The sequence below is a fragment of the Malaclemys terrapin genome, chromosome 4 (genome assembly GCF_027887155.1).
Source record: "Malaclemys terrapin pileata isolate rMalTer1 chromosome 4, rMalTer1.hap1, whole genome shotgun sequence".
NCBI lineage: Eukaryota > Metazoa > Chordata > Testudines > Emydidae > Malaclemys > Malaclemys terrapin.
Genome location: NC_071508.1, coordinates 131,739,597 through 131,762,807, shown reverse-complemented (window position 1 = coordinate 131,762,807; position 23,211 = coordinate 131,739,597). Strand labels below are relative to the sequence as shown.

Below are 23,211 nucleotides of genomic sequence, written 5' to 3'. Positions count from 1 at the left end.
GTCTATGAGAAAAACTTTTTAAAATAGGAAGAAGACTGGGCTGATCTAAGGGTAGAGGTCTGCTTTGTGATTAGCAAGAGCAAAGCTTACTTAATAGTGACAGGCTCTGAAATATGGTGCTTTTGCTTGGCCAAAAAGATGGGGTCTTAGACAAGGCTCTATTAGAGATGAAGAGGAGCCTGTGAGAGGAAGGAATTTAAGAAAAAACACTTGCTATCATATAAAAAATGCAGATTAATGTTCAGATAAGCATCTCACAAATGGTTGTCATACAGCATCAGTACTGTTTGACTTTACCTTGCATCTTAAACAAACCTGGTCAGATACTCTTCAGAATGCTAGTAGGAATCAGATAATGCTTTGGGGTTCTACAGGACTGGTATCTTTGTACGCTATCTTGCAGAAGTCAAGAGTAGATAGTAGCCCATGCTGATCTGTGTTGTGATCTGGGAGTTTATACGGTCACTTTTCACAGTATAATTTTTGAAAAACAAAAGTTTACTTGGAATATTGAAATGCTAATAACTTATTTTTCCAGTTATACATTTGTGTGACAAGTCACGTGCACTAATAAAATAACCTGAATATTCAACTAGCTGCAATTAAGATAAAACACTAATACAGGTAAGATAAAACCTCTAATATATTGAAAATACAGCTCCTTTTAATGTTTTTATTTTGCCCATATACAGGTTGCCAGTATACAGCATAGCACTGACAACAGGCAGTGCAACACATTATATTGCATTTCTGTTGGCCAAAGAGTAAAACTAATATATAATAAAAAAGGTAATAGTGCATCAAAACTAGGGTTGACAGGTATCCACACACATCCCCTCACATACACTCAATTAAGAGCACAAGTTGAATCAAGTCATTCCTTAGAATTTTTGGTTGCAATACAGCTAATATAAACATAAGTTATAAAAAAAGTACAGGTCATAGAAATGTTTACAAATAAGTTAATTTCAATATTCACATTAGAAAAATATACATTTGATATGATCAGTCTTTTCCAGAAGAAAGCATGTATAAATAAAACAGGTTTTTATATTTATGGCTCCACTTCACTTTACGAGAGCAAAATATCTTCACTTTGGCCATCTGCTTCCATTGCCAGTAGTGCTTCCACAGTTTCCAAAGGAACCCCCTCAGGGGTGCGAATGTGCATTGTAGTACCATCAGCATTAGTTACAATCACAATGCCTTCTGCTTGAGACAGAACAGCAGTACCTGGATGAGATAGAATAAGCCCATCTGCAGTCTGAATAAAGATCTGTTCCTGTCCCTGAGACAAGAATTCATGGCTCTCATCAGCAATCTCAAAGGCTACAGTTTCACCTACAGTAACTGCATTCTCTAGCTCATGTTGTCCAGCATGTTGTTCCTCTAGCCCACAAGAGAATTCATTCAAGTTTTTAATTGGACTTTCAAGATTCTCCCGAGTGGATATGGAGGTTTCCTGTACAGGATTCTGATGTGGGTCAGTTTGAGTCTTGTATGAATGGTCTACTGGCACAATGTTTGTTGAAAAGACTTTTTCAAGCTGCTGCATCTGATCAGCAATATCAGCATCATTAAGTTGTTCAGACTGTTCACTGGTAATAGTGTAACTCTGGTTTTCTTCATCTTGCTGAAGTTTCTGATATTTTCCATTATGAACAGTTCCTTCATTCATTGACAAGTTGGTACTCTGATTATCAATCACATCTTCCGATACCATGGAGCTACAAAATTCAGAACTTGTCAGTCTACCTGCTGTGTTCTCGTTTACAAAGTGTGCTTGAACAAATTCTTCTGGTGAGCTATCTGCCTCAGCATGCAACAATGCTTCAGTACATGGTGGAGATGTGTTACTTGTACTATCTGGTCCCTGTATACTTATGAGTTGAGAGCATTCCATTCTCATTTTCATGGACTGAAGGATATCTGAATTTTCAGTGTTAGTTCTAGCTTCTAAATCAAGTGATTTGTGTTGCTCCCCAGTATGCTTTGCACTTCCAGTTATGCAAGGAGTAATACCTCTGTCTTTGGAGAACACAACCATCCCATTTAGTGGATTAAAACCTGAACAGTTGGGAAAAAAATGTTACAGCATGTTGTACAACAATATGATTTTGAACTCTCAAAAGTAATTTTCTACAAGCATCTTTCTAAGATTTTATCTAGTTTTCCCTCCATCAAGTAGCATTGGATTCTTAGAACAGAATTATGCTATTGCCCTATGAATAATGGTACAAAAATTATACTTTTCCAAGGAGTCTGAAGTATACTTCTACTCAGGCTCTAGAAGTAGCTCTGGTAGGTTCCATATTTATTCTCCCAATGGCTCCATATCAAATGACCTTAGTTTATAAGAAAAGGGTGGTGATGGGTTTTTGTGTCATAATCCTGAAAACAGGATCAAAGATATGCTGGGTTCTTTCCATCATGCATGTCACTAGTAATAAGAGATGCAACAGCAGGCCAAATTATGCCCCTTCTGGCACCTGTGCAACTTTGTTACCTTTAGTAGGTTTTCACTGGTATTGTCGATGGGACCTTTGTTACTGAGTTTGATTTTTTTACTAACACTGATATGCCAACTCATTCAATTTTAGCTGTTTCCTCTTCATGGTTAACAAGAGTCAAAACTTGTTTTTGTCATTAAGATATTGACTACATAGGAGACCTGTCAGGTAAGAAAGTGCCATTTTTATATGGTTTTAAAGTGGAGCTGCACCTTAAACTAGCACAAACCTTAGTGGAGGTGCTAATGAATCAGATACTGTTTCTTTATTGACTTTTTAAATAAATGGAAGTACAGCAGAAAATCCTCTTGTAAATGAAATAAGAGGAATGTGGTCTTGTAAGGGATACTTTAAAGGAGGAACAAGGAATATCTAAAAAAGTGAAAGGGAAGAAGGGGCAAAAATAAGCAAAAGCACAGAAGCTTGTACTAGTGGCAAAATAACAGCTATATGAAGAGAGGATAAAAAGGTGTAGTTCTTACATTGATTTTATCTACACTCTGACCAACCCCATGTTCTGTCTTTTCTGTGTTTGTACAGTCCCTAGTACAATGGGGTCCTAGTCCATGATAGGGGCTCTTAGACACTATGATAATACAAATAAATAATATTCTTAACTCAGACTTCTCAGATAAACTATCATTTAAGGACCTACAGAAACAAGTGCAAGACTAAGTTGAAGGCATGGTCATGACATCTTTAGAGACAACACAAGATAATGGAATTAACTGAACTGCACCAAAACAGAACAGAGTTGGTAAGTTAGAAGTTAAATGTTACCGTCTTTTGTAGTCAGTGTAGACAAGTTCCAGCTCTTTTCCTCTTCTCCATTTTGGCTAGCATAAACATTTTTCACATTCTCCAATATGCCTTCTACTCTGGTCCTTTTAGCTGATGGCAACAGTTCTTCATATGAACTCTGTCAATACAAAAACTAGCAGGTTTTAGATCACTTGCAGAAACAGACAATTTGTGATCTTTTCCAGTACTAAGTATAACATTACTCCCACCTACAACAGTTTTTCAAAGCTAGGGGGCCCTTAAAAAAATTCTAAACACAATCTAGAACTTTTTAAAATATGTTTTCTTGTCTTAGTTTTGATGTCTGTTTTAATAAACCTGGCCTTGCTTCACAATTTGAGGGATGGGTCTGAGAGAAGTCTCAGTAAGATCTGACACAGCTCACACAAGGAATACCTACTATAGAAGAAAATCTCTCCTCCCTCCCCTCTCCAGCTTCAGTAAAGGGCAGTGAACTCCCTGCCATGAGAAGTGAGAGTGGGGGTGGGAAGGCTGACAAGGTTACAAGTTTAAGCAGAGGCAGAAAAAAGGGAAGATGTTGCCATCAGTCCTCTCTAAAGGCAGCTCTGAGGGCTCGTCTACACTACATTAGGTCGACTTAATTTAGGTTGACCTACGGCCACCAGGGTAATTCAGTCGGCTGCTGGTGTCCACATTGCCCTCCTTCTGCCAGTGGAGCACATCCTCACCAGGAGCGCTTGCATCGACTAAAGTGGGGCATTGCGGGCACTGACAGCCAAGCATGGCACACTGACAGCCACTGGGGCTCACAGTGGAGCCCCGGCCTCAGGGTAACAGCCCCAGCTGTGAGTCCAACTGGTTCAATTTCACAGCATGGAGCCTACTAGCAGTGAAATTGACATTGTCTATTTCACAGCTGTTATTGTCTCTGACTCAGAGCTGTAGTGCTCTGAGAACCCTGGGGGCTCAGCACTGGGCAAGGCTCACAGCTGGAGACAAGAAATTGGCCAGGCTCAATTTCACAAAACCAAGACTACCAGCAGTGAAATTTTTCAGAGTAGCAGCCGTGTTAGTCTGTATCCACAAAAAGAAGAACAGGAGTACTTGTGGCACCTTAGAGACTAACAAATTTATTAGAGCATAAGCTTTCGTGGACTACAGCCCACTTCTTCGGATGCATATGACATTCTTGTCAATTTCACGGCTTCAAGTTATAAGCAGGTGCTGCTGACAGAATGATAGCCAAGAGGCGATGTAAGTAACAGCGTCTGCATGGACACTGTGACCCTAACTACACCAACAGAAGTGCTACACCTCTCATGAGGTGGAGCTGTTATGTTAGTGTAGCAGGCCACTTACTTGGGCAGAAGCAGCATTCTAGCGTAGAAACTGACAATTAGGTCAGCATAAGCTGCCTTACATCAACCTAACTCTGTGGTATAGAGTAGACCAAGCCTGAATTGAGGCTGCCATCAGAAGAGAGGAAACTATCTGCTCACGGCTATAGCCACAGGCAACAGATTAAATATGCTAATCTGATCCTCTCAGAAACAAATGGGCTGGTTTCACTCACCACTGTTAGTCACCTAATTAACTGCAGCACTCACTTCTCCCCCATTACTTAAATTTGCATGCTGGCCAGTCCACCTTTTTCAATCCAAGCTACTGTTCTCTTCCAATAGCATGATACTTCATGTCAGCCTGCCAGATCCCACTTTAGACCAGGGGTTCTCAACAAAATGTTTGGTGGCCTCAGAGTGCGCCCATGAACTCTTGCTGGTGGCCGCTCTGACAAATTTTCCTAAAACACTTAATCTTTAGGAAAAACAAATAAATATACACATACATGTCCAAACCATTGCAATTTATGTAGGGGTTTTTTGCTGCCTCCCCTGCCCCCCCATGGAGCCTCCTGGCCCCCCAGACCTTGCTGCTTCCCCTCACTTCCCCCCATTGCCCCAAGCTCCCTTCCACAGCCTCGCACCCCAGGTTCATTCCACTCCTCCTCTCGACCACAACTCCCGGTAAAGCCAGCCCTGCTGAAGTACCACTGCCCTGGGCTGAAGCCCAGAGCCAGAGCCCCATGGGTACAGTGGAGGAGGGGGCTGAAGCCCAGAGCCCAACACCAGAGCAGGGAGGGGGCTGAAGCCCACCCCCGGAGTCCCACAGATGAAGCTGGGCAGGAGGGTCGGGGAGGGGGGCAGCTGAATCCAGGCCCCCGGAATAGCACATCCTTAATGAGGGAGTGAGGGCAAACACACTGAAAAGCAAAGCGCTTTACCTATCTAATTTTGATATCTTTTCTTAAAGAAGTACCCTCCAATAAGGTATTTCAGTGTTACTGACTCAAAACTCTGTTACACCTGGAAACATCACTTTAATAGAAGTCAGGTAACACAGTTGTGAATATTCAAGAAATAAATTATATTACCATATTTTAAGCAGCTTTAACTTGTTTATATATTAAATTCACAATTATTTTTTACCTCATTTGCTCGTTTTTTCCCTGATATCTCTGTAAACATCTGCTCACCAACTGTTTTAATTACACATTGTGTGGAAGAGTCTATAGCTTGTATCTTTTGTTTTCCAAGAAGCTTCTCTGTAATTCCTAGTGATTCAGCAACCTATAAAATAATTAGGGATGACAGAATGTAAGTGTGGTTTCTCCTACACCTAATATTTATATAGTCAAATACATTTCTAAAACTGATCTAGAAAGACATTCAACACTGGGGTCCACTCTATCAGAGAAGACATATATACAGCTTCTCAAGCTATTTTAGACTACAATAACTTCTACAATTAGCCGCCATTCAAATTAAGCATCTCCTATATAATAGCTAAAAGTAAAAATCAAGAAAAAAAAATCAAGCTTAGAGCAAGAACTAGGAATGTAGGGGATATGGCGCACAGGTCCCGAGTAAGTTACTGTACAGCAGAGTTTAACAAAGGACACTATAAAGGTTGTTTATGACTTAAAGAAGTTCTCCCAGTCTCTCTCTCTCTCTTTTTTTTAAATCCCTTTGTATCTTCAGACTCGGTACACATTCTCTTACCAATTTTTGCTCTATTTTGTGCACACATTGGTTTGTTAGTATAAGGTTTCTCATGAATGCTGGACCTTTTTTTTTTAAAATAAGCACATTACAGCATGTGTTAAAAAAAATCAAAGAATTATACATGGACTTTGCAAAGAGAAGCAAAAAAAGGTAGGTCAAATTTTGGGCCTACCAACCTTGACAGTGTCCCTTTAAACTGGTGCAATTTCATTTCTCCATAGAGGAAACATCATGATTGAGCAGTTACACGAGATAAAGTCAGATGAACACATGTAATAGTAATACAAGGCAAACTTTTGGTATATATTATGATTCTGCCATTATTTATTCTGAAAAACAAATATTCAATTAGCCAGTGCCAAAACTACATATTGTATTTCATTTTTACCCAGGATTATTCTATCTGTGAAATATGATTTCCTCTCTTCCCTTCCTCCCCTGGATTTTCCAGTTTGTCCTGTCTTCTCTCCATCTCACTCAAATTAAGATCTTTGGAGCAGAGATTGTCTTTTGTGCCTTGTTAAATACTGATCATGTTGTTTGCACTTTAAAAGTTTTGCTAGCAGTAATATGTACAAAATATTGTGTTATTCACTACTGAAAATTCGACAGTGATACACCATTACTTGGAGAGAGTCATTTCATCCCAAGCATCAGAAACTGTAAGAGACGTGAGAGATTCCAATATAACGGTCTCTCTCACCCAATGCTAAGAAGTGGAGTAGTGTCTGGAAAAATTGAACTCTTTACCCCAGCACAAATTTGTATTATGATCTGCACAAACAAGCATTAAAAACTGAAAAAGCTATTAAAGAACTAATCTTTGTTGTGTTACATGCCTCAGTTTGATTATGTTCTATAATGAGCTTGCTGAATTTATACTTTCATTGAAATATTAAAAATAAATAAATTTTCAAATGGTTCAATTATAGGGTATCTTTAAACTGTAATGTTTACTTGAAAATAAACTTTGGCAAATATAATGGATTTGTCTGCAGGGGGCTCTTTGCATCTCTGTCAGATCCTCAAATACCACTTATTTTAGCTCATCCCCAAGGTCCTCATGTGGTGGCCACTTCCTTTCTAGCCAAACATGGGATGGGATTCTGTTAATGCTACTGTCCATCAGAGATTATGTTGAGTCACCAAAGTACCCCTGGGCAGCAAAGCATAGCTTCACACTATGCTAAGCACCTGGGGTTTTGATTTGCATTTTGTAGTCAGCTATCAACTAAGGCTGTGGTTTAATCAAATATTTTCTATTACTAATCAAATTCCAAAAGATAAATATTTTTTAATCTTTTGGTATGTGTTCTTCAGTTTACACTTTATCTCCATTTTCTCTTACCAGGAAGTTGTTTTTCTGTTCACTTATGCTATATACTGCTTAGCAAGAGAGAAAACCATTGCTGAACATCCCCAAAGAACCCCCCTCCAAAATGTGTCCTCTTACCTTGGGATCTTTTATTTCCATAGGCTGCTGATAACTCAGAAAATCAAAATTACTGAAATGGTCTTGAGACATTTTCTTTACCATATTATGTAACTCTTCAAATTCTCTATAAACATCTGGAAAAAAGGCTTTTGCTGGGTAACCTTTTTCAACCTAAATGGAAATAAGCAAGAATATTAAACATGAAATCTAATTCAATCAGCAACATATAGATTTGTTTTGCCTAGCACTTTTTTCAATCCTCATTTTATTAATCTTACCAATCAGTCCAGAAAAGAAAGGACTGTGGAATCTTCAGAAATAACACTGATGAAGCAGGCAGCAAAAATTAAAAGTATAATCTGGCAAACTATCAACCTTTGACTACATGAAACTGAAGGGTGAACTCTAAAATGTCTTCAGCCTTCATATGTCTAACATCGAACTAAGATTAATTCCCAGAGAAGTTTTCATGGTGTACCTGAAAGATAAAATCTCCAATAATTTAATATACGTACATGATGAGAAAAAGCTCACCTTCATCAGTAGAAATTCATACACAGTAACAAGCTTTGTCAGGCGGGGAAGAGCCAGCTCCATTAAATCTTCATTGTCACATTGTTGGATTAGCTGGTAAAGACCAAAATAGTTTCTTTAGGGGGGGGGGACCCAATATATGCTAATCATCCCTTAATTCATAATGTAAAAAATCTCAGTTCTGCACTATAGGACACAATAGTCACTATCAAAGAAATGGCACGTGGTAAGGACCAATTCAATTTCCTTTACAGGATCAATAAAATTAAGTGGCTTTAAGAATAAATCTAAATTTAAAGATCTGACCAGAAAAGTTAAGAAGAGTATGGTCCAGCCTTTCGACACAAGCAGTTAATGATCAGTCTCAGTAACAATTGTGTACTCATATGAAAAGAAAAGTAGATCTTAATGAATTAAGCAAATAAGCACAACCATAAGCTCAAACCACAGTAATGTGCAGGAAGCTCAGAAAAACATGACAATTACTTAGATTGTAAGAAAAATATTTTTAGAAAAAGATGGACTCCTTTTTATTATGCATAATTTTTATATATTAATAGAGACACATAGTAGCAGTGGCAGTACTAATTATTTTCCCCAAAAACAGAGCCAAGAGTGCATCAAATTACTAAGAGGCCAATAACTATTATCCACAGGGCCAATTTCTAAAAAAAAAAATCTATCTTTTACCAATAACTTGATTTATATGTTTTGCTTAAAAACTTATTTAAAATTTCACTTTGATATTTAAATAACCCCCAGGCCTCCTCATTTATGCACATACATGTCTAGCTATATGTCAAACATACAGCAGCTCCTTGGAGAGCACATCCTCACTACATTTTGATTAAATTTATCAGATTTTGGCAGCAGGCAAGGAAAAAAGGTACATATGAAATAGAGGGAACCATACCTCTTTTAGTCCAGCTTTTCTTCTAAATATGATGTGTTCTGTTGACACATTACTAAGCGACTTAGAAGGGGACCGACCAGGTCTATTAAGTCTTCCTGAACACATTGATCTTCCAGTCATCCTCGGTCGGCCACGTCTTTTAGGTCGTCTGGGTCTTCCAGGTCCATTTGGCATTCCAGGTCCCCAATGTACTAAACCAGTCTCATTTTGTTGTGCTGCCAACAAAGGTCTGTCTGTTGCAGATTTACCAGTCTTTATAAAAAAAAAATATACAATAATCATTAAAACACTCTCCCTCCCTCAATATGCTGCTGAGAAAATCTCAGTTTAAAATATTTAACGAAATTATTCAACCAAATGCTCTGAGTATCCCTAAGCTCTCTTTGCCAGAAACTGGGAATGGACAACAAGGCAATCACTTGGTTGCCTGTTCTGTTCATTCCCTCTGAAGCACTTGGCATTGGCCACTGTTGGAAAACAGGATACTGGGCTAGATGGACCATTGGACTGAACCAGTATGGCCATTATGTTCTTATGCAATTTCAGTATTGTTAGATATGAGTAAGTACAGCTGCATGAATATTTGCAGGATTAAATCAGGAAGAGGCTAGGGACACAGCTGCTTCTGTAATTTGTTGTCACTATTTGTAATGTTAGTTCTCCTGCTGATCCATTAAATTAAGTACAATACACAGAACAAAGGGAATTTGATCATAAACAAGAGTAGCCTATGGTCTTGTCAAAGAGCTGCTTGATTCAAAGAGGGTATCTTATTTTAAAAGAGAAAATAAAATGGTTTTATATTATTAATTTAGATTTAAAAATAGCATAATAGATCTAAACAAAAAGCTCTAGTTGCCTTGATGGTTAGTTTTACAATTTCATAATGATCACTCAGCAGCATAGGCGCCGACTTCCACTCTGCCCGGTTTTTGTTATATGTTATAGTCTTGGCCTTTGCGACATCCTCTGGCAAAGAGTTCCACAGGTTGACTGCGTTGTGTGAAGAAATACTTCCTTTTGTTTGTTTTAAACCTGCTGCCTATTAATTTCATTTGGTGACCCCTAGTTCTTGTGTTATGGGAAGAGTAAATAACACTTCCTTATTTACTTTCTCCACACCAGTCATGATTTTACATACCTCTATCATATTCCCCCCCTCTCCCCTTAGTTGTCTCTTTTCCAAGCTGAGAAGTCCCAGTCTTTTTAATCTCTCCTCATACGGAAGCTGTTCCATACCCCTAATCATTTTTGTTGCCCTTTTCTGAGCCTTTTCCAATTCCAATACATCTTTTTTGAGATGGGGCGACCACATCTGCATGCAGTATTCAAGATGTGGGCATACCATGGATTTATATAGAGGCAATATGATATTTTCTGTCTTCTTATCTTATCCTTCTCTTAATGATTACCAACATTCTGTTTGACTGCCGCTGCACATTGAGTGGATGTTTTCAGAGAACTACTCACAATGACTCCAAGATTAGTGGTAACAAAATTTAGACCCCATCATTTTATATGTATAGTTGGAATTATGTTTTCCAATGTGCATTACTTTGCATTTATCAACATTGAATTTCATCTGCCATTTTGTTGCCCAGTCACCCAGTTTTGTGAGATTCCTTTGTAACTCTTCGCAGTCTGCTTTGGACTTAACTATCTTCAGTATTGTATCATCTGCAAATTTTGCCACTTCACTGTTCACCCCTTTTCCCAGATCATTTTTTAAAACTGTTGTTGTGGTCTCAATACAAACAAAGTCAAGCTATTTAAGCAACAGTAAACAATGGATATGCAGGAATACAATAATATTCACTACACCAAAAGAAGTTACAAAAATATAAATTTTCAAAAATGGTCTCAAAGCCAGCATAGAAAAAAGTTGGCAAAACAGAGTCCAAGAATCTCTCACTGAAAGCCACTTTGTTCCCCTAGCTAGCTAGAATATTAAAATGAATGTCCTAAAGTTTCATGTGATGAGGCTGTTTATAAATATCTTCAAATGGTAATTAATGTTACAATAATTCAAGTGTCCTCTCAGTTCTATGAACGCATCTTAGTCCTAACCTTCAATACCTCCTGCTTACATTCCAACAATAGCCCCCCCCTTTGCACAGACTTCCCAAATTTAGTGCAGTGTTACCTATAGACTAGATGCAAATTACCAAACTCATTCAACTGCGACTGAAGTTTTTAATTTGAAGTGTGGGTCACAGGTGCTATTCTTCCTCCATAATCTACCTGTATTGATAATCCTCTTAATGTTTCTTGATAACGATCATAACGGACAATGGCTTATGGCCAACAATATAGCTATCTGGCAGGACAGAAAGACAAAATCTAGCCTGGTGACTCAAGCAGCCACAATAATTAAGTCGATTTATAGACTAGTAAGTCATTCAGTTACCAAGGGGAAATTCTGTGTGGCTCATATTTGTCAGATAGAAATTTCAGATTTTCTGTAGCACTATATTCAGCCAATCAACAGTCCTAAAGATTTTATGGCAAAATAAATTCAAAAGACCACTTTTAGGTTTTTCTTAAGTCCCCATCACCACAATATACAAATACTGCACAGGCAAATTAGATCTATATAATGAGTCAGTTGACTTCATGGAGCTTTCTGTTCTTTTTCCTCCCCAAGTTGTAGAAAACTCTGCTTTTTGTTCATAATTATCTACTAACCTTATGTCATGTCTCAGGCTACCCACATTCACACTTCTGGAAACAACATCACATTCACAAAAACGCAACAAATATAACATTGCCGCATCCAAAAGAACAGTCTTCCTAAAAAGGCAGTTGTGATACAATTATAGCTCCACTGTTTACAGTGGAGATTTTCTTTTGCAGCAAGAAGGCTACAAAGACCATTCATTTCTATTGACAAATGCACTTTACTATGAAATGGACAGTTTAAAACCAGTTTCTTGGAACCTCTCCAACTGAAACTACTTACATTTTTCTAACGCAGGGAATTGTATTCTACCTACACTAGATTTCCCTCTATAGTTTCAATTGCAGAAGTTATGCTTCACTTCCAACAGTACACTATATAGCATAGCTGTCCACGGACAGCTGAGTTTCAACCCAGCAGAGGCTGTATTTCAGTGATGGGTCAAACTGACTCCTGAATATAGAAGATGGTTGGGGTTTTTTAAGCCTTTTAAAATGAAATATACATAAACCGCAGAGTGTTTTTTCCTTATGTCAATGCTGAGAAATAAGCGAGGTTAATTACAAAGTCTAAATCTTATTCTCCCCCAGCAGGTCACTAAATTTTTTTGTTCGTTTGTTGTTTATTTTAAAACTTAACCAATGGTCATACATATTTATTGCAGTTTCAGACAAGCAGATTGCAACTTTTCCTAATTCATTCCTATTCTCTTTTGGCCATGCACATAGGCCACTACCTTCAATCTATGTAAAGAATTCCTATTGCCAGCAATAGGAATTCAGTATATGAATTAGTGTAGAATAAGGTTCTAAAATTGCAATAATGTTGGAGTGAAATTGCCTTTATATTGTTTATGAAACTGCATATTATGCAGAAAGCAAACTACTACTTTACCTGTTGTTCACTCTGTGAAGAAGCAGTTTCTTCCAAACCAATAGCTAGTGAATTTTCATTATTTAAAGTGACAGCAATTGGTTGCGAGAGTGCCAGACTCAGAGTTTCATCATCTGCTCCTCCAGAAATATCCAGAAACACACTTCTATTAGTTTTATTCATTGAGACTTTTTGCTGTGTAGACTCCAGTTGTCCATGTCCTGGATTAAGTTTATAATGTCGTGCTAATCCTCCATTTCCTATGTAGGATTTTTCACAAGTCTGACATTTAAACATTTTGGGCTTTAGGTTATAATTCAAAGGATTGAATAATGCATCCATTCCCTTTGCTTTCCCCTCATCGTCATCTTCTATGCTTAGTTCAGCATAGTCATCAGAATCAGACTGATGACCATCGGCCAAATCCTCTGTTTTAATGAATTTATAATCTTTCGCTTTATATTTTGGAGGGCGTGAAATCCGTCCACAACGAGTCTTCACTTTCAAAGACTTTTTTAGCTTTAGTTCTTCTTTTTGCTTTTTCTCAAGGCTCGAGATAAGAGTATTTGCTGAACTGGCTGCCACCAAAGTAACATTTCGAGACTCTGTAGCAGACACTGTGGCACATGTAGTTTTTTGTCCATTCAGTGCCTGGTGTGTGGGAATCTTATTCACTGACACTGGTCCATCAGGGGCTAAAGGTCTCTGCACAAGTAGCTGAACTGGAGGCTCAGAAGAACTATGCAAGAAAAACTGTTGCTGCTCAGTTCCTGTTACAGGCTGTATCCTAATAATCTGGGGATTAATAATATTAAGTCTAGACAGACCAGAATTCCTACCAACTGGCTGACTCGGTGTTATAGCTTTGGACTGGACTTCTGCAACAGGTGGCACTGGCTTTTCATTTTCCTTCATCTGCCCCGGCTGCACTTGAACACAAATGGCTTCTAATTGCTTTAGGGGAAAAAAAGTTGAAAATGTAAAAGTACAATATTATTTATCAAGATTTTACATCTTTGTGTATAAGACCTTAAAGTGAAACATGAAGAAACTAGATACATCATCCAGTTTTCTTACAACACTCAAGGAACATATTTCCTTCCTTCCAGCTACTAAATTATCATACAGTTCCATTTGTTGCTCAGATAAGGAATTTCAGTTTACTTTGTATATCAGATCACTGTTTTATTTTTAATGTCCATCAACCATGAATTTAGTTGTCAAAAACTAAGGAATAATTTCTGCAAATGGATCCGTTGGGCAGAGCCCTGTTGAAGTCAATAAGGGTTCACCTGTGCAGATTCAGTTGCAAGCTCTAGACCTATGCTGTGAATTTGTAAACTGAATAAGCACATCTCACCCACAGGACAACTACTGTCTATTAATTTTGCAGGCCAAGTATTAGGCCACAGTTATACCCTAATAAATGCACAGTTCAAAAATCCTTAAGATGATATAAGCAACTCAGGCCTCTGGCCTATCACCTCCTGTCTGTCCTTCTCTCCCCACCCTATTTATTTATTGTTTTGTTTTTTAAAAATCACACCACAGGGATAGCAAGGGACTGAGGAAGAGTCAAAGCCTGTCTATTGCCTCTTACTTGAAAAGTGTCCATTTCTCTAGCTGCAAACCATCCATCAAAGCACTTAAGCACATGCCAAAGTGCAAGCACACAAATAATCCCACTGATGCTGTGCAAACACATGCTTAAGTGCTTTGCTAGATCAAGGCCTAAATGCACAGCTCTCCACTTAAAGGAAAGTCTACAAGTTAATTGCTTCTAGTTGGCAAATAATCCCTCTCCCCCCTCCCCCAATTAAGCAAATACTATCCCCAAAGAAAAGGCTCATTATTATTATTTGTATTACAGTGATGCCCAGAAACTCTAATCATGGACCAGGATCTCACTGTGCTAAGCACTGTATGAAAGGACAGAACAACAACAAAAAACAAAAACAAAAATGTAGTCCCTGCCCCAAAGACCTGACAGTCTAAATTCAGTCCAGACTTCTAATTTCAAACTTCAAATGTTTCTATTATAACAACACCTGTTCAAGAATGTGAACAGAGATTTTTCTGTTTTTAAAAACAGTCTTCCATAATACAAACACAGCTGAACGAATATTACTCACTTTAAAAAAAAAAAAAAAAGTTACTGTTGGGCAAGAACCAAACATGGAAAATCTTAGCCCAAAAGGAAAATATTGGGAAAGTTAAAGAGTGCATGAAAACAAAAGTTATAATAGAAACAGCTTTAAAATCTCAAGTATAGCAGACAGCCACTGTAATAAAAAAAACCAAAACACCTATAGATCAATGAGCTAGCACAAACTAAGTACCCCAAACATTCAGTTGCTAGATACGCTAGACTGACAGGTTACATTGGCCTAGTCGCTGTAAAGTAGTTCTTCCAAATCACGTTGGACAACTGTGCTTATTCTGCCAGACTAGAACATGGGTCACGCTGACCAGCGCCTGTCACCTCCATTCAACAGTATACGCTCTACCTTGTTAGAAATGAGCTGCTCTCAACATCAGTGTTCCAACTATTAGACTGGAGAAATCTAATTCCAAGGCAGGTTAAACTGATCAGGAAATTAGGGTCAGCAGTAGAACTAGTGCAATAGCACTCAGCAGTTTCATCACTGAGAACGGGCCATGACTATTCAATGTTCAGCACATCCTAGTTCCCAGGCCCAATTCTATATTGGAGACCACTTTCCCATTCACTTGACCCTTGGCTTTCCAAAGACATTCCCTCTTCCCCTTTGTTTACCTTGTGTACAAGGCACCTGGTGGTACCGATAGTTTTGCCCTGCTGAAGGGCAACCTGCTGGGCCACATTCTGCAACTGCTGTGCTGCATTGTGTATGATACTGGTCACCGGCTGGGACCCGGAGGCAGCAGTCAGGCTACAGCTCTGTGGTGAACTGCTGAACCCTGATGCTGGGGGCATGAGGCCAATCTCCTGGGGTAGCGAGTACCCCCCAGCTCGGGGAGGAGGCAACAATAAGGATCCAATGCCAGCTCCAGAGGCGGGAAGAAGGGGCGGTGGAGGCTGCTTCTGGGCCCTGCTCACTTGTTCGATGACCCTCTGCAGCTCCTCGGGGGCCAGGGGCGTCGCTGTGGCCTGCTGGCCGGGAGGCTGAGCCAGTGGCTCGGCCTGACTCCTCTCCGCAGGCAAATTCCCCGGCAACTCAACTTCCTGGTTCTCGGTCGCCGCCGCCACCAGCTGCTCCTCCGCGCTCAGCTCAGCCCCCTGCACCAGGCTCCCACCCGGCTCCAGGTAGAGGGCGGTGCCGACGGCGGAGGAGCTGGCAGCCAGGCTCTGGGCCAACTCCTCGGTCACCGCCAGCACCTCCGATCCCTCCTCGGTGGGGGATCCAGCCTCCAGAGGGCCCAGCAGGCCCCCGCCCTCCTCAGGCTCCAGGGGACCCAGCAAGTCACCCCTGGCCGCGACCGCCCCGGGGGGATACCCAAGTCCCAGCAGGCCAACCCTCTCCCCGGCCGCCGCGCTGTGGCGAGCCCCGCGGGCAGCGGCCGGTCCGGGGGGCTCTTCCTCAGCAGGAGACGGCGGCGATGCCACCGTCGCGCTCTCTCCGCCCCCATCCTCGGGAGCCGCCATCTTGGCAGCTGTCGGGGGGCGGGAGACGCATTCGGCCCCCAGGTCTTAAAGGTGCGGAGCGAACCTACAGGAACCGGCAATGCGGGAGCCAATGGGGGCCGCCGCCGCTGTGGGCTGGATACGTCATCATGGAAGGGGCGTGGTCATATGGACGGACCGGGGCCCAGGAGGGACAAGACACTTTCGAAAGCGTTTTCCTGTGCGATGGTGCTCAGTGTAGTACAGTTGAATTCGGTATACACTCATTCAACAGTATAGTTAGTGCAATTCAATTCAGTGCAACACCCCACAAGTAGAATTCAAAACAGAGCAACCCATAGGGCGTCAGTACGTCTGTATAGATAGATTCGATACACCATGGGATAGACAAAAAGCATCTGAAACTGATTACAGTGCTTTTAAAAGTAAAAATAAGGGGTGGGGGAAGATCTCAAGCCTTTTTTGTAAAGTAAATTATATCCAAACCAAATGTCAGCCTGTTTTCTGAAACACACAAGATATAATCCCCCGATTAAGGGGTTTTAATGGAAATGCCAAGTCAACTTTACCCACAAAGGTATTACCTCACTGTTTTAACATTTTGGCTCTGATCCTGCAAAGATGTATGCATGTGCTTACCCTCAAATCTATGGGATTAGGTACATGCATATTTTTTTCTATGAGCAGCACTCTGAGTCTACCCTGACTTTTAACCATTTCATTGGGAATGTTTTCTTCAATTTTTTCATTTGAAGTAGGGCAGTTTTCGCTGCATGACAATATTTTTTACAACCAGTTTTCAGAGTAGCGTAAAATTATTCAAGAGAATCAAGAGAGACTAGTTTTCTACTTTTAAACGTTCTAAAGCAAAAATAAAGAGACTGTTTGAAATTTGTGGAGGGACTAATTTACATCTACAATTTACTTCTCAACTCACCTAAATGTGCTGTGCTGTTACTCTTTTGCTGAATATATATTTTTAAAACTATTATTTTGTATTGCACCAAGTAATGTGCTATAACAAAAACATGAAAAGTCAAATATGAGTGTGCAGATAGATGCAGGCATAATGGATACACTTGCATTTCTGACTGCAGATAATGTAATTGTGCGTGCATAAAATCCTCAGGCAAAGGTTCCCCCTAAAAACTGTGGTGCTGCATTATAAGGTTATAGATCTTTTTAAAAGCTTGATGGAGAGGCAGTTTAAACCTCACCCTTTTGGTAGCTGATTGAAAGTAAAATAATCTCAGTCATTATTTTATAATAAGATTTTAATTTTAATATGAGCATGTTAATTTGCGTTTTTATCCATCAAAACATATTAATGGAAAGTCAATGTAATAAAAAAAAATAGAGAAAGAAAAAATTGCGCTGTGGCCCGTACGGGGATCGAACCCGCGACCTTGGCGTTATTAGCACCACGCTCTAACCAACTGAGCTAACCGGCCACTTCGTACGAAACACTTGCATTGATCTCCATAAGAATAACACAGGAACTACTGTTGTCATTTCTCTCCCTCTAACTTACTGTAGACTCGTGTAACTATTGCCTGTTCCCGAGACAATCTACTCAGTTCCCGCCCCGACAGCTGGGTCCGGGGTCCAGACTCCAGACCTTGTAGGCTCAATAAGCATATTTGAGCCAGAGATTATACAAACCCGTTCAAAGGGTTCAGACTGGGGGGCCATGAGTAAGCAGGAGCAACAACCCTTAGGTACAAACAGCCCACAGGTCTCATTCATTCAGGCTAGATTCATAGCTAGTAAGTTATACCCCCACGCATGGCTTTTTAAAAGTGACTCCAGTTTTATTTCATTAAATCGAAATATTTCTTTTGCCACTTATTTTAATATTATTTATTTTTAATTCCCATTTATTTTACATACTGCTTTTTAAATAAATATTGCATTGGTAAAATATGAGTCACATATTATTTTCTTTCTATAACTTTTGGGTTTATTGTAAATTTTATCTTTATTTTACGTTAAAATAAACTTGGATTATTTATAGATGGTCAGTCCTGCAGCAAATCTTGCAATTTTCAGCTGAGATTGCTAAGTAGGCCATCAAACAAGAAAAAGAACCACAAACAGGGGGAGTGCAAGTTAGTAAACCAGAAATTCTGTTTAATGCACATGCATCAAATACACTATTTTTCTTCCTAATATTATTATAGGTTCTCTGGCAAAGATGAACTTCTAACTGGATTGTAGCCACACCACTTTTACCGCTAGTTGTTTCACAGTGAATGGACAGGTGGTAAGGATCAACTGTAGGCTTAACATACCTACCTAAATATGACTCTGAAAAGAGGAGGTAGTACTCACCTTACGTCTAATCACTATTGCTATATTTAATGTATTGAATAAATATGGACCTATCTATACAGTACTATATACTTAATATACTTCTAAAATTGCTCATTAATCAGAAATTTTGTGTGGGTGTAGCAACAATTCATAGATTCTTAGGACTGGAAGGGACCCTGAGAGGTCTTCTAGTCCAGTCCCCTATGCTCAAGACAGAACAAAGTATTTGACCATTCCTGACAGGTGTTTGTCTAACCTGGTCTTAAAGAACTCCAATGACAGAGATTCCACAACCTCCCTAGGCAATTTATTCCAGTACTTAACTACCTTGGCAGTTAGGAACTTTTTCCTAATGTCCAACCTAAACCTCCCTTGCTGCAATATAAGCACATTGCCAGGGCCGGCTTTAGCAAGAGCGGGGCCCAATTCCTGGGGGCGGGGCTTGCCGACAGTAAGCCCCGCCCCCAGGAATCGGGCTGCGCTCCAGCTGGGGTCGAGGGGCTTGGGTCCGGGCTGGAGCTGCTGGGGCCGGAGCCAGGGGGGCTTGGCCAGCACGCTTGGCCGTGGCCGGCACCCCAGGGCCCGAGCTGACCTGGGCCGGAGCTGCTCAGGCCGGGTCCGGGAGTGCTCAGCCGGTGCCGGGGCCAGGCCAGTGCACTCGGCTGGAACCGGGGCCGGCACCCCGGGGCCCGAGCCGAGCTGGGCCAGAGCCACTTGGGCCGGAGCCGTGGGGCCGTGGGTGCTCAGCTGGGGCCGGAGCTGCGGACCCGGGGCCGGGCCGGCGCCCTGAGGCCCGAGCTGAGCCGGAGCCAGAGCCGCCGGTGCCGGGGGTGCTCGACCAGAGCCAGACTGGGCCGCGCCTCCCCAGATCCCTCCTCGCGCCCCCCCCACCCCAGTTTACCTGCTGCCGCCTGCCCCTGCTTGTTTTCAGACTTCCCGCAAACATCTGATTCGCGGGAAGCAGGGGAGGGGGAGGAGCAGGGGGCGGAGCATTCAGGGAAGGGGAGGAGGGGGAAGTGAGCTGGGGGCGGGGTGGACAGCTGCGGGGCCCTCTTAGGCGCGAGGCCCGATTCAGCAGAATCGGCTGAATCGGCCTAAAGCCGGCCCTGCCCATTGCTTCTTGTCCTATCCACAGAAGTTAAGAACAACAATTTTTCTCCCTCCTCCTTGTGATAACCTTTTATATACTTGAAAACTGTTATGAACCCTCTATCTTCTCTTTTCCAGACTAAACAAACCCAATTTTTTTGATCTTCCCTCATAAGTCATGTTTTCTAGACATTTAATAATTTTTGTTGCTCTTCTCTGGACTTTCTCCAATTTGTCCACATCTTTCCTGAAATGTGGCGCCCAGAACTGGACACAATACTGCAGTTGAGGCTGTATCATCATGGAGTAGAGTGGAAGAATTATTTCTCATGTCTTGCTTACAACACTCTTGCTAATATATCCCAGAATATGTTTGCTTTTTTTGCAACAGTGTTACACTGTTGAGCATAGGTGCTGACTCCGTGGGTGCTCCGGGGCTGGAGCACCCATGGAAAAAAATTGGTGGGTGCTCAGCACCCACTGTCAGCTCCCTGTGGCCCCGCCCCACGCCCCTGCTCCAACTCACCTCCACTTCCGCCTCCTCTGCGAGCGCGCCACCGCATCCTGCTTCTCCCCCCTCCCTCCCAGCACTTGCGCCGTGAAACAGCTGATTCACCGGGCAGGGAGGAGGGAAAAAGGGGAACGCGGCGCACTGGGGGAAGAGGCGGGGCCAGGGAGGGGATTTAGGGAAAGGATCCAATAGGGGCAGGGAGGGGGCAGAATTAGGGTGCGGACTTTGGGGATAGGGTTGGAATGGGGGCGGGGATGGGGTGGAGTTGGGGCGGGGCCATGGGTGGGGAAAGGGGCGGGGGATGCAGGCACCCACCGGCGCTGGAGAAAATTAGCGACTATGCTGTTGACTCATATTGAGCTTGTGATCCACTATGATGCCCAGATCCCTTTACGCAGTACTCCTTCTTACATAGTCATTTCCCATTTTGTATGTGTGCAACTGATTGTTCCTTCCTAAATGGAGTACTTTGTATTTGTCCTTATTGAATTTCATCCTAATTAATTTACACCCGTTTCTCCAGTTTGTCCAGATCATTTTTAATTTTAATCCTATCCTTCAAGACATTTGCAACCGCTCTCAGCTTGGTATTCTCTGCAAAAATTATAAGGGACAGGTTTCAGAGGGGTAGCCGTGTTAGTCTGTATCAGCAAAAACAATGAGGAGTCCTTGTGGTTTTATTTGGGATTTATTTGGGAATATCAACAGAGGGAAAATTACTTTTTGTAGTGCTAAGGAGGCCAATTCAATCAGGGTGGATGTGGCTCACAGATACTCACACCTTCTTTTCAACTGTTGGGAATGGGCCACATCCACCCTGATTGAATTGGCCTCGTTAGCACTGACCCCCTACTTGGTAAGGCAACTCCAATCTTTTCATGTGCTGTATATTTATATCTCCCTACTGTATTTTTCACTCCATGCATCTGATAAACTGGGTTATAGCCCATGAAAGCATATGCCCAAATAAATCTGTTAGTCTCTAAGGTGCCACAAGGACTCCTCGTTAAAAATTGTAAGTGTACTCTCTATGCCATTATCTAAATCACTGATGAAGATACTGGACAGAACTGGACCCAGAACTGATCCCTGCTGGAACCTACTTGATATGCCCTTCCAGCTTGACTGTGAACCACTAACTATTCTCTGGGTACAGTTTCCCAACCAATTATGTACTCACCTTATATATTACGAAGTGGCCGGTTAGCTCAGTTGGTTAGAGCGTGGTGCTAATAACGCCAAGGTCGCGGGTTCGATCCCCCTACGGGCCACAATGCAATTTTTGGGGGGAGGGATAGCTCAGTGGTCTGAGCATTGGCCTGCTAAACCCAGGGTTGTGAGTTCAACCCTTCAGGGGGCCACTTAGGGATCTGGGGCAAACTCAGTACTTGGTCCTGCTAGTGAAGGCAGGGGGCTGGACTCGATGAACTTTCAAGGTCCCTTCCAGTTCTAGGAGATAGGTTATCTCCATTAATTAACTCCATCTAGGTTATATTTCCCTAGTTTGTTTATGAGAAGGTCATGTGATACAGTATCAAAACCTTACTAAAGTCACGATATACCACATCTACCACTCCCCCCCCATCCACAAGACTTGTTACCTTAAAACTTTTAAAACTTACTTCATATTTCAAATTTGTATGAGACACTTAAATTTTTAATTGAAAACACAATACTGTTACACTAGTACTTTTAAAAAAACACAAGCCTAAGTCACTACCTTCTACAAGAAAATGTATGAAAGGGCCAAGTTTGAATATATGTAATTTCTATGGAATTCTCCCAGTAAGCCCCATTTTTCACACTGTTTTACAGTTATACTGGGTGTGTGTGTGTTTTTTATAATAGTTTGTTTCTATAGCTTTGATGATTTAAAATAAAAAAATATTTATTTGTACTATCACAAGCAAGCATGGTGCTTTACAGAAATGCATAACAAGATGCATTTACAGTCCTGCTCTGGCAATGGGACTACTCAGGTAATTACAAATGTTAAGTGTTACAGAGACAAGGTGGGTGAGGTAATATCTTTTACTTTTAGTAAATATCTTTTAATATCTGGTGGGGAGAGAGACAAGCACTCTTGCAGCAGTCACTCCAAAGACGACATAGGAGTTTGTGAGGATGCAGGGGCCCAGGCAAACAGTGCAGGATCACAGCCTATTGCAGACACAGCAGCCTACAGACAATGCGGGCATGGAGGAATACAGTTCACCACAAAGATGGCTCAAAGAGTTGCCATTTGTGTAAGAGTACAGCAAGCCAGATGGTGGCGAGGGCCTGGGCTGCATTACTGCACGGTTATCTAGACCGCGTCTGCCTCAGCAAAGGACTTGACCAGGAGTAGTCAATGGCGGACCACAGGCCAAAGCTGGAACACCAGATACTTTTGAAATGACTGTGAAATCTGTGTATTTACTTATTATTATCATTATTGTTATTGTGGTGTGAAAAAAAATGTTCCTCTGGAGTCTAGACCTTGACTATTCCTTGACCAAGACCTTGACAAAAAATAATTGACTACACCGCTGAGCGGTGTGACCTTCCCCTTGCCTTGAGAAGACCCCCCCACAGCACTGCGGGGCTGCCCAGGTAAGGCCAGCCTAACTAACCATCCTCCCGCGCCCGGCCCACCTATAGGGAGCCTCCTCAGGGGCAAGGCACCTGCCCGGCCTCAGAGCTTGGAAACCTGGGAACACAAATCCCTACTGCGTTTGCCCAACAGTCACCGACTGAGGCGCAAAAGAAGTCTCTACTGCACATGCGCAAGCGGAGCCGTGTGGGGTGCAAGGTTCTGGTTTGCCACTGTGCATCATCCGTCAAGGACGGGAGGGGAAAAGAGAGAAAGCGAGAGGGTTGCTACGCCTGCGCAAACGGGGTCGTCAGTGGCCCGGCCTAAAAACAAACTGTACTACGCCTGCGCGACTG

The 23,211-nt window shown here is 41.7% G+C and overlaps 1 protein-coding gene and 2 non-coding genes across 3 annotated transcripts; 1 reads left to right on the top strand and 2 right to left on the bottom strand.

The window, feature by feature from the left end:
• Positions 1 to 642: 642 nt before the first annotated feature.
• On the bottom strand, positions 643 to 16,466 carry ZNF839 (zinc finger protein 839). The gene is made up of 8 exons (XM_054027862.1): positions 15,543 to 16,466; positions 12,788 to 13,720; positions 9,217 to 9,468; positions 8,304 to 8,396; positions 7,788 to 7,940; positions 5,759 to 5,899; positions 3,291 to 3,429; positions 643 to 2,067 (listed from the first exon to the last, which is right to left on the bottom strand). Exons 1-8 carry the CDS (start codon positions 16,389 to 16,391, stop codon positions 1,073 to 1,075), a joined length of 3,555 nt encoding a protein of 1,184 aa, XP_053883837.1. The 5' UTR covers positions 16,392 to 16,466; the 3' UTR covers positions 643 to 1,072.
• A 1,281-nt stretch (positions 16,467 to 17,747) lies between these two features.
• TRNAI-AAU (transfer RNA isoleucine (anticodon AAU)) lies at positions 17,748 to 17,821 on the bottom strand. Its single transcript has one exon. It is a non-coding gene; the product is annotated as a tRNA-Ile (tRNA).
• A 3,659-nt stretch (positions 17,822 to 21,480) lies between these two features.
• Positions 21,481 to 21,554, top strand: TRNAI-AAU (transfer RNA isoleucine (anticodon AAU)). The gene has a single exon. It is a non-coding gene; the product is annotated as a tRNA-Ile (tRNA).
• Positions 21,555 to 23,211: the final 1,657 nt, after the last annotated feature.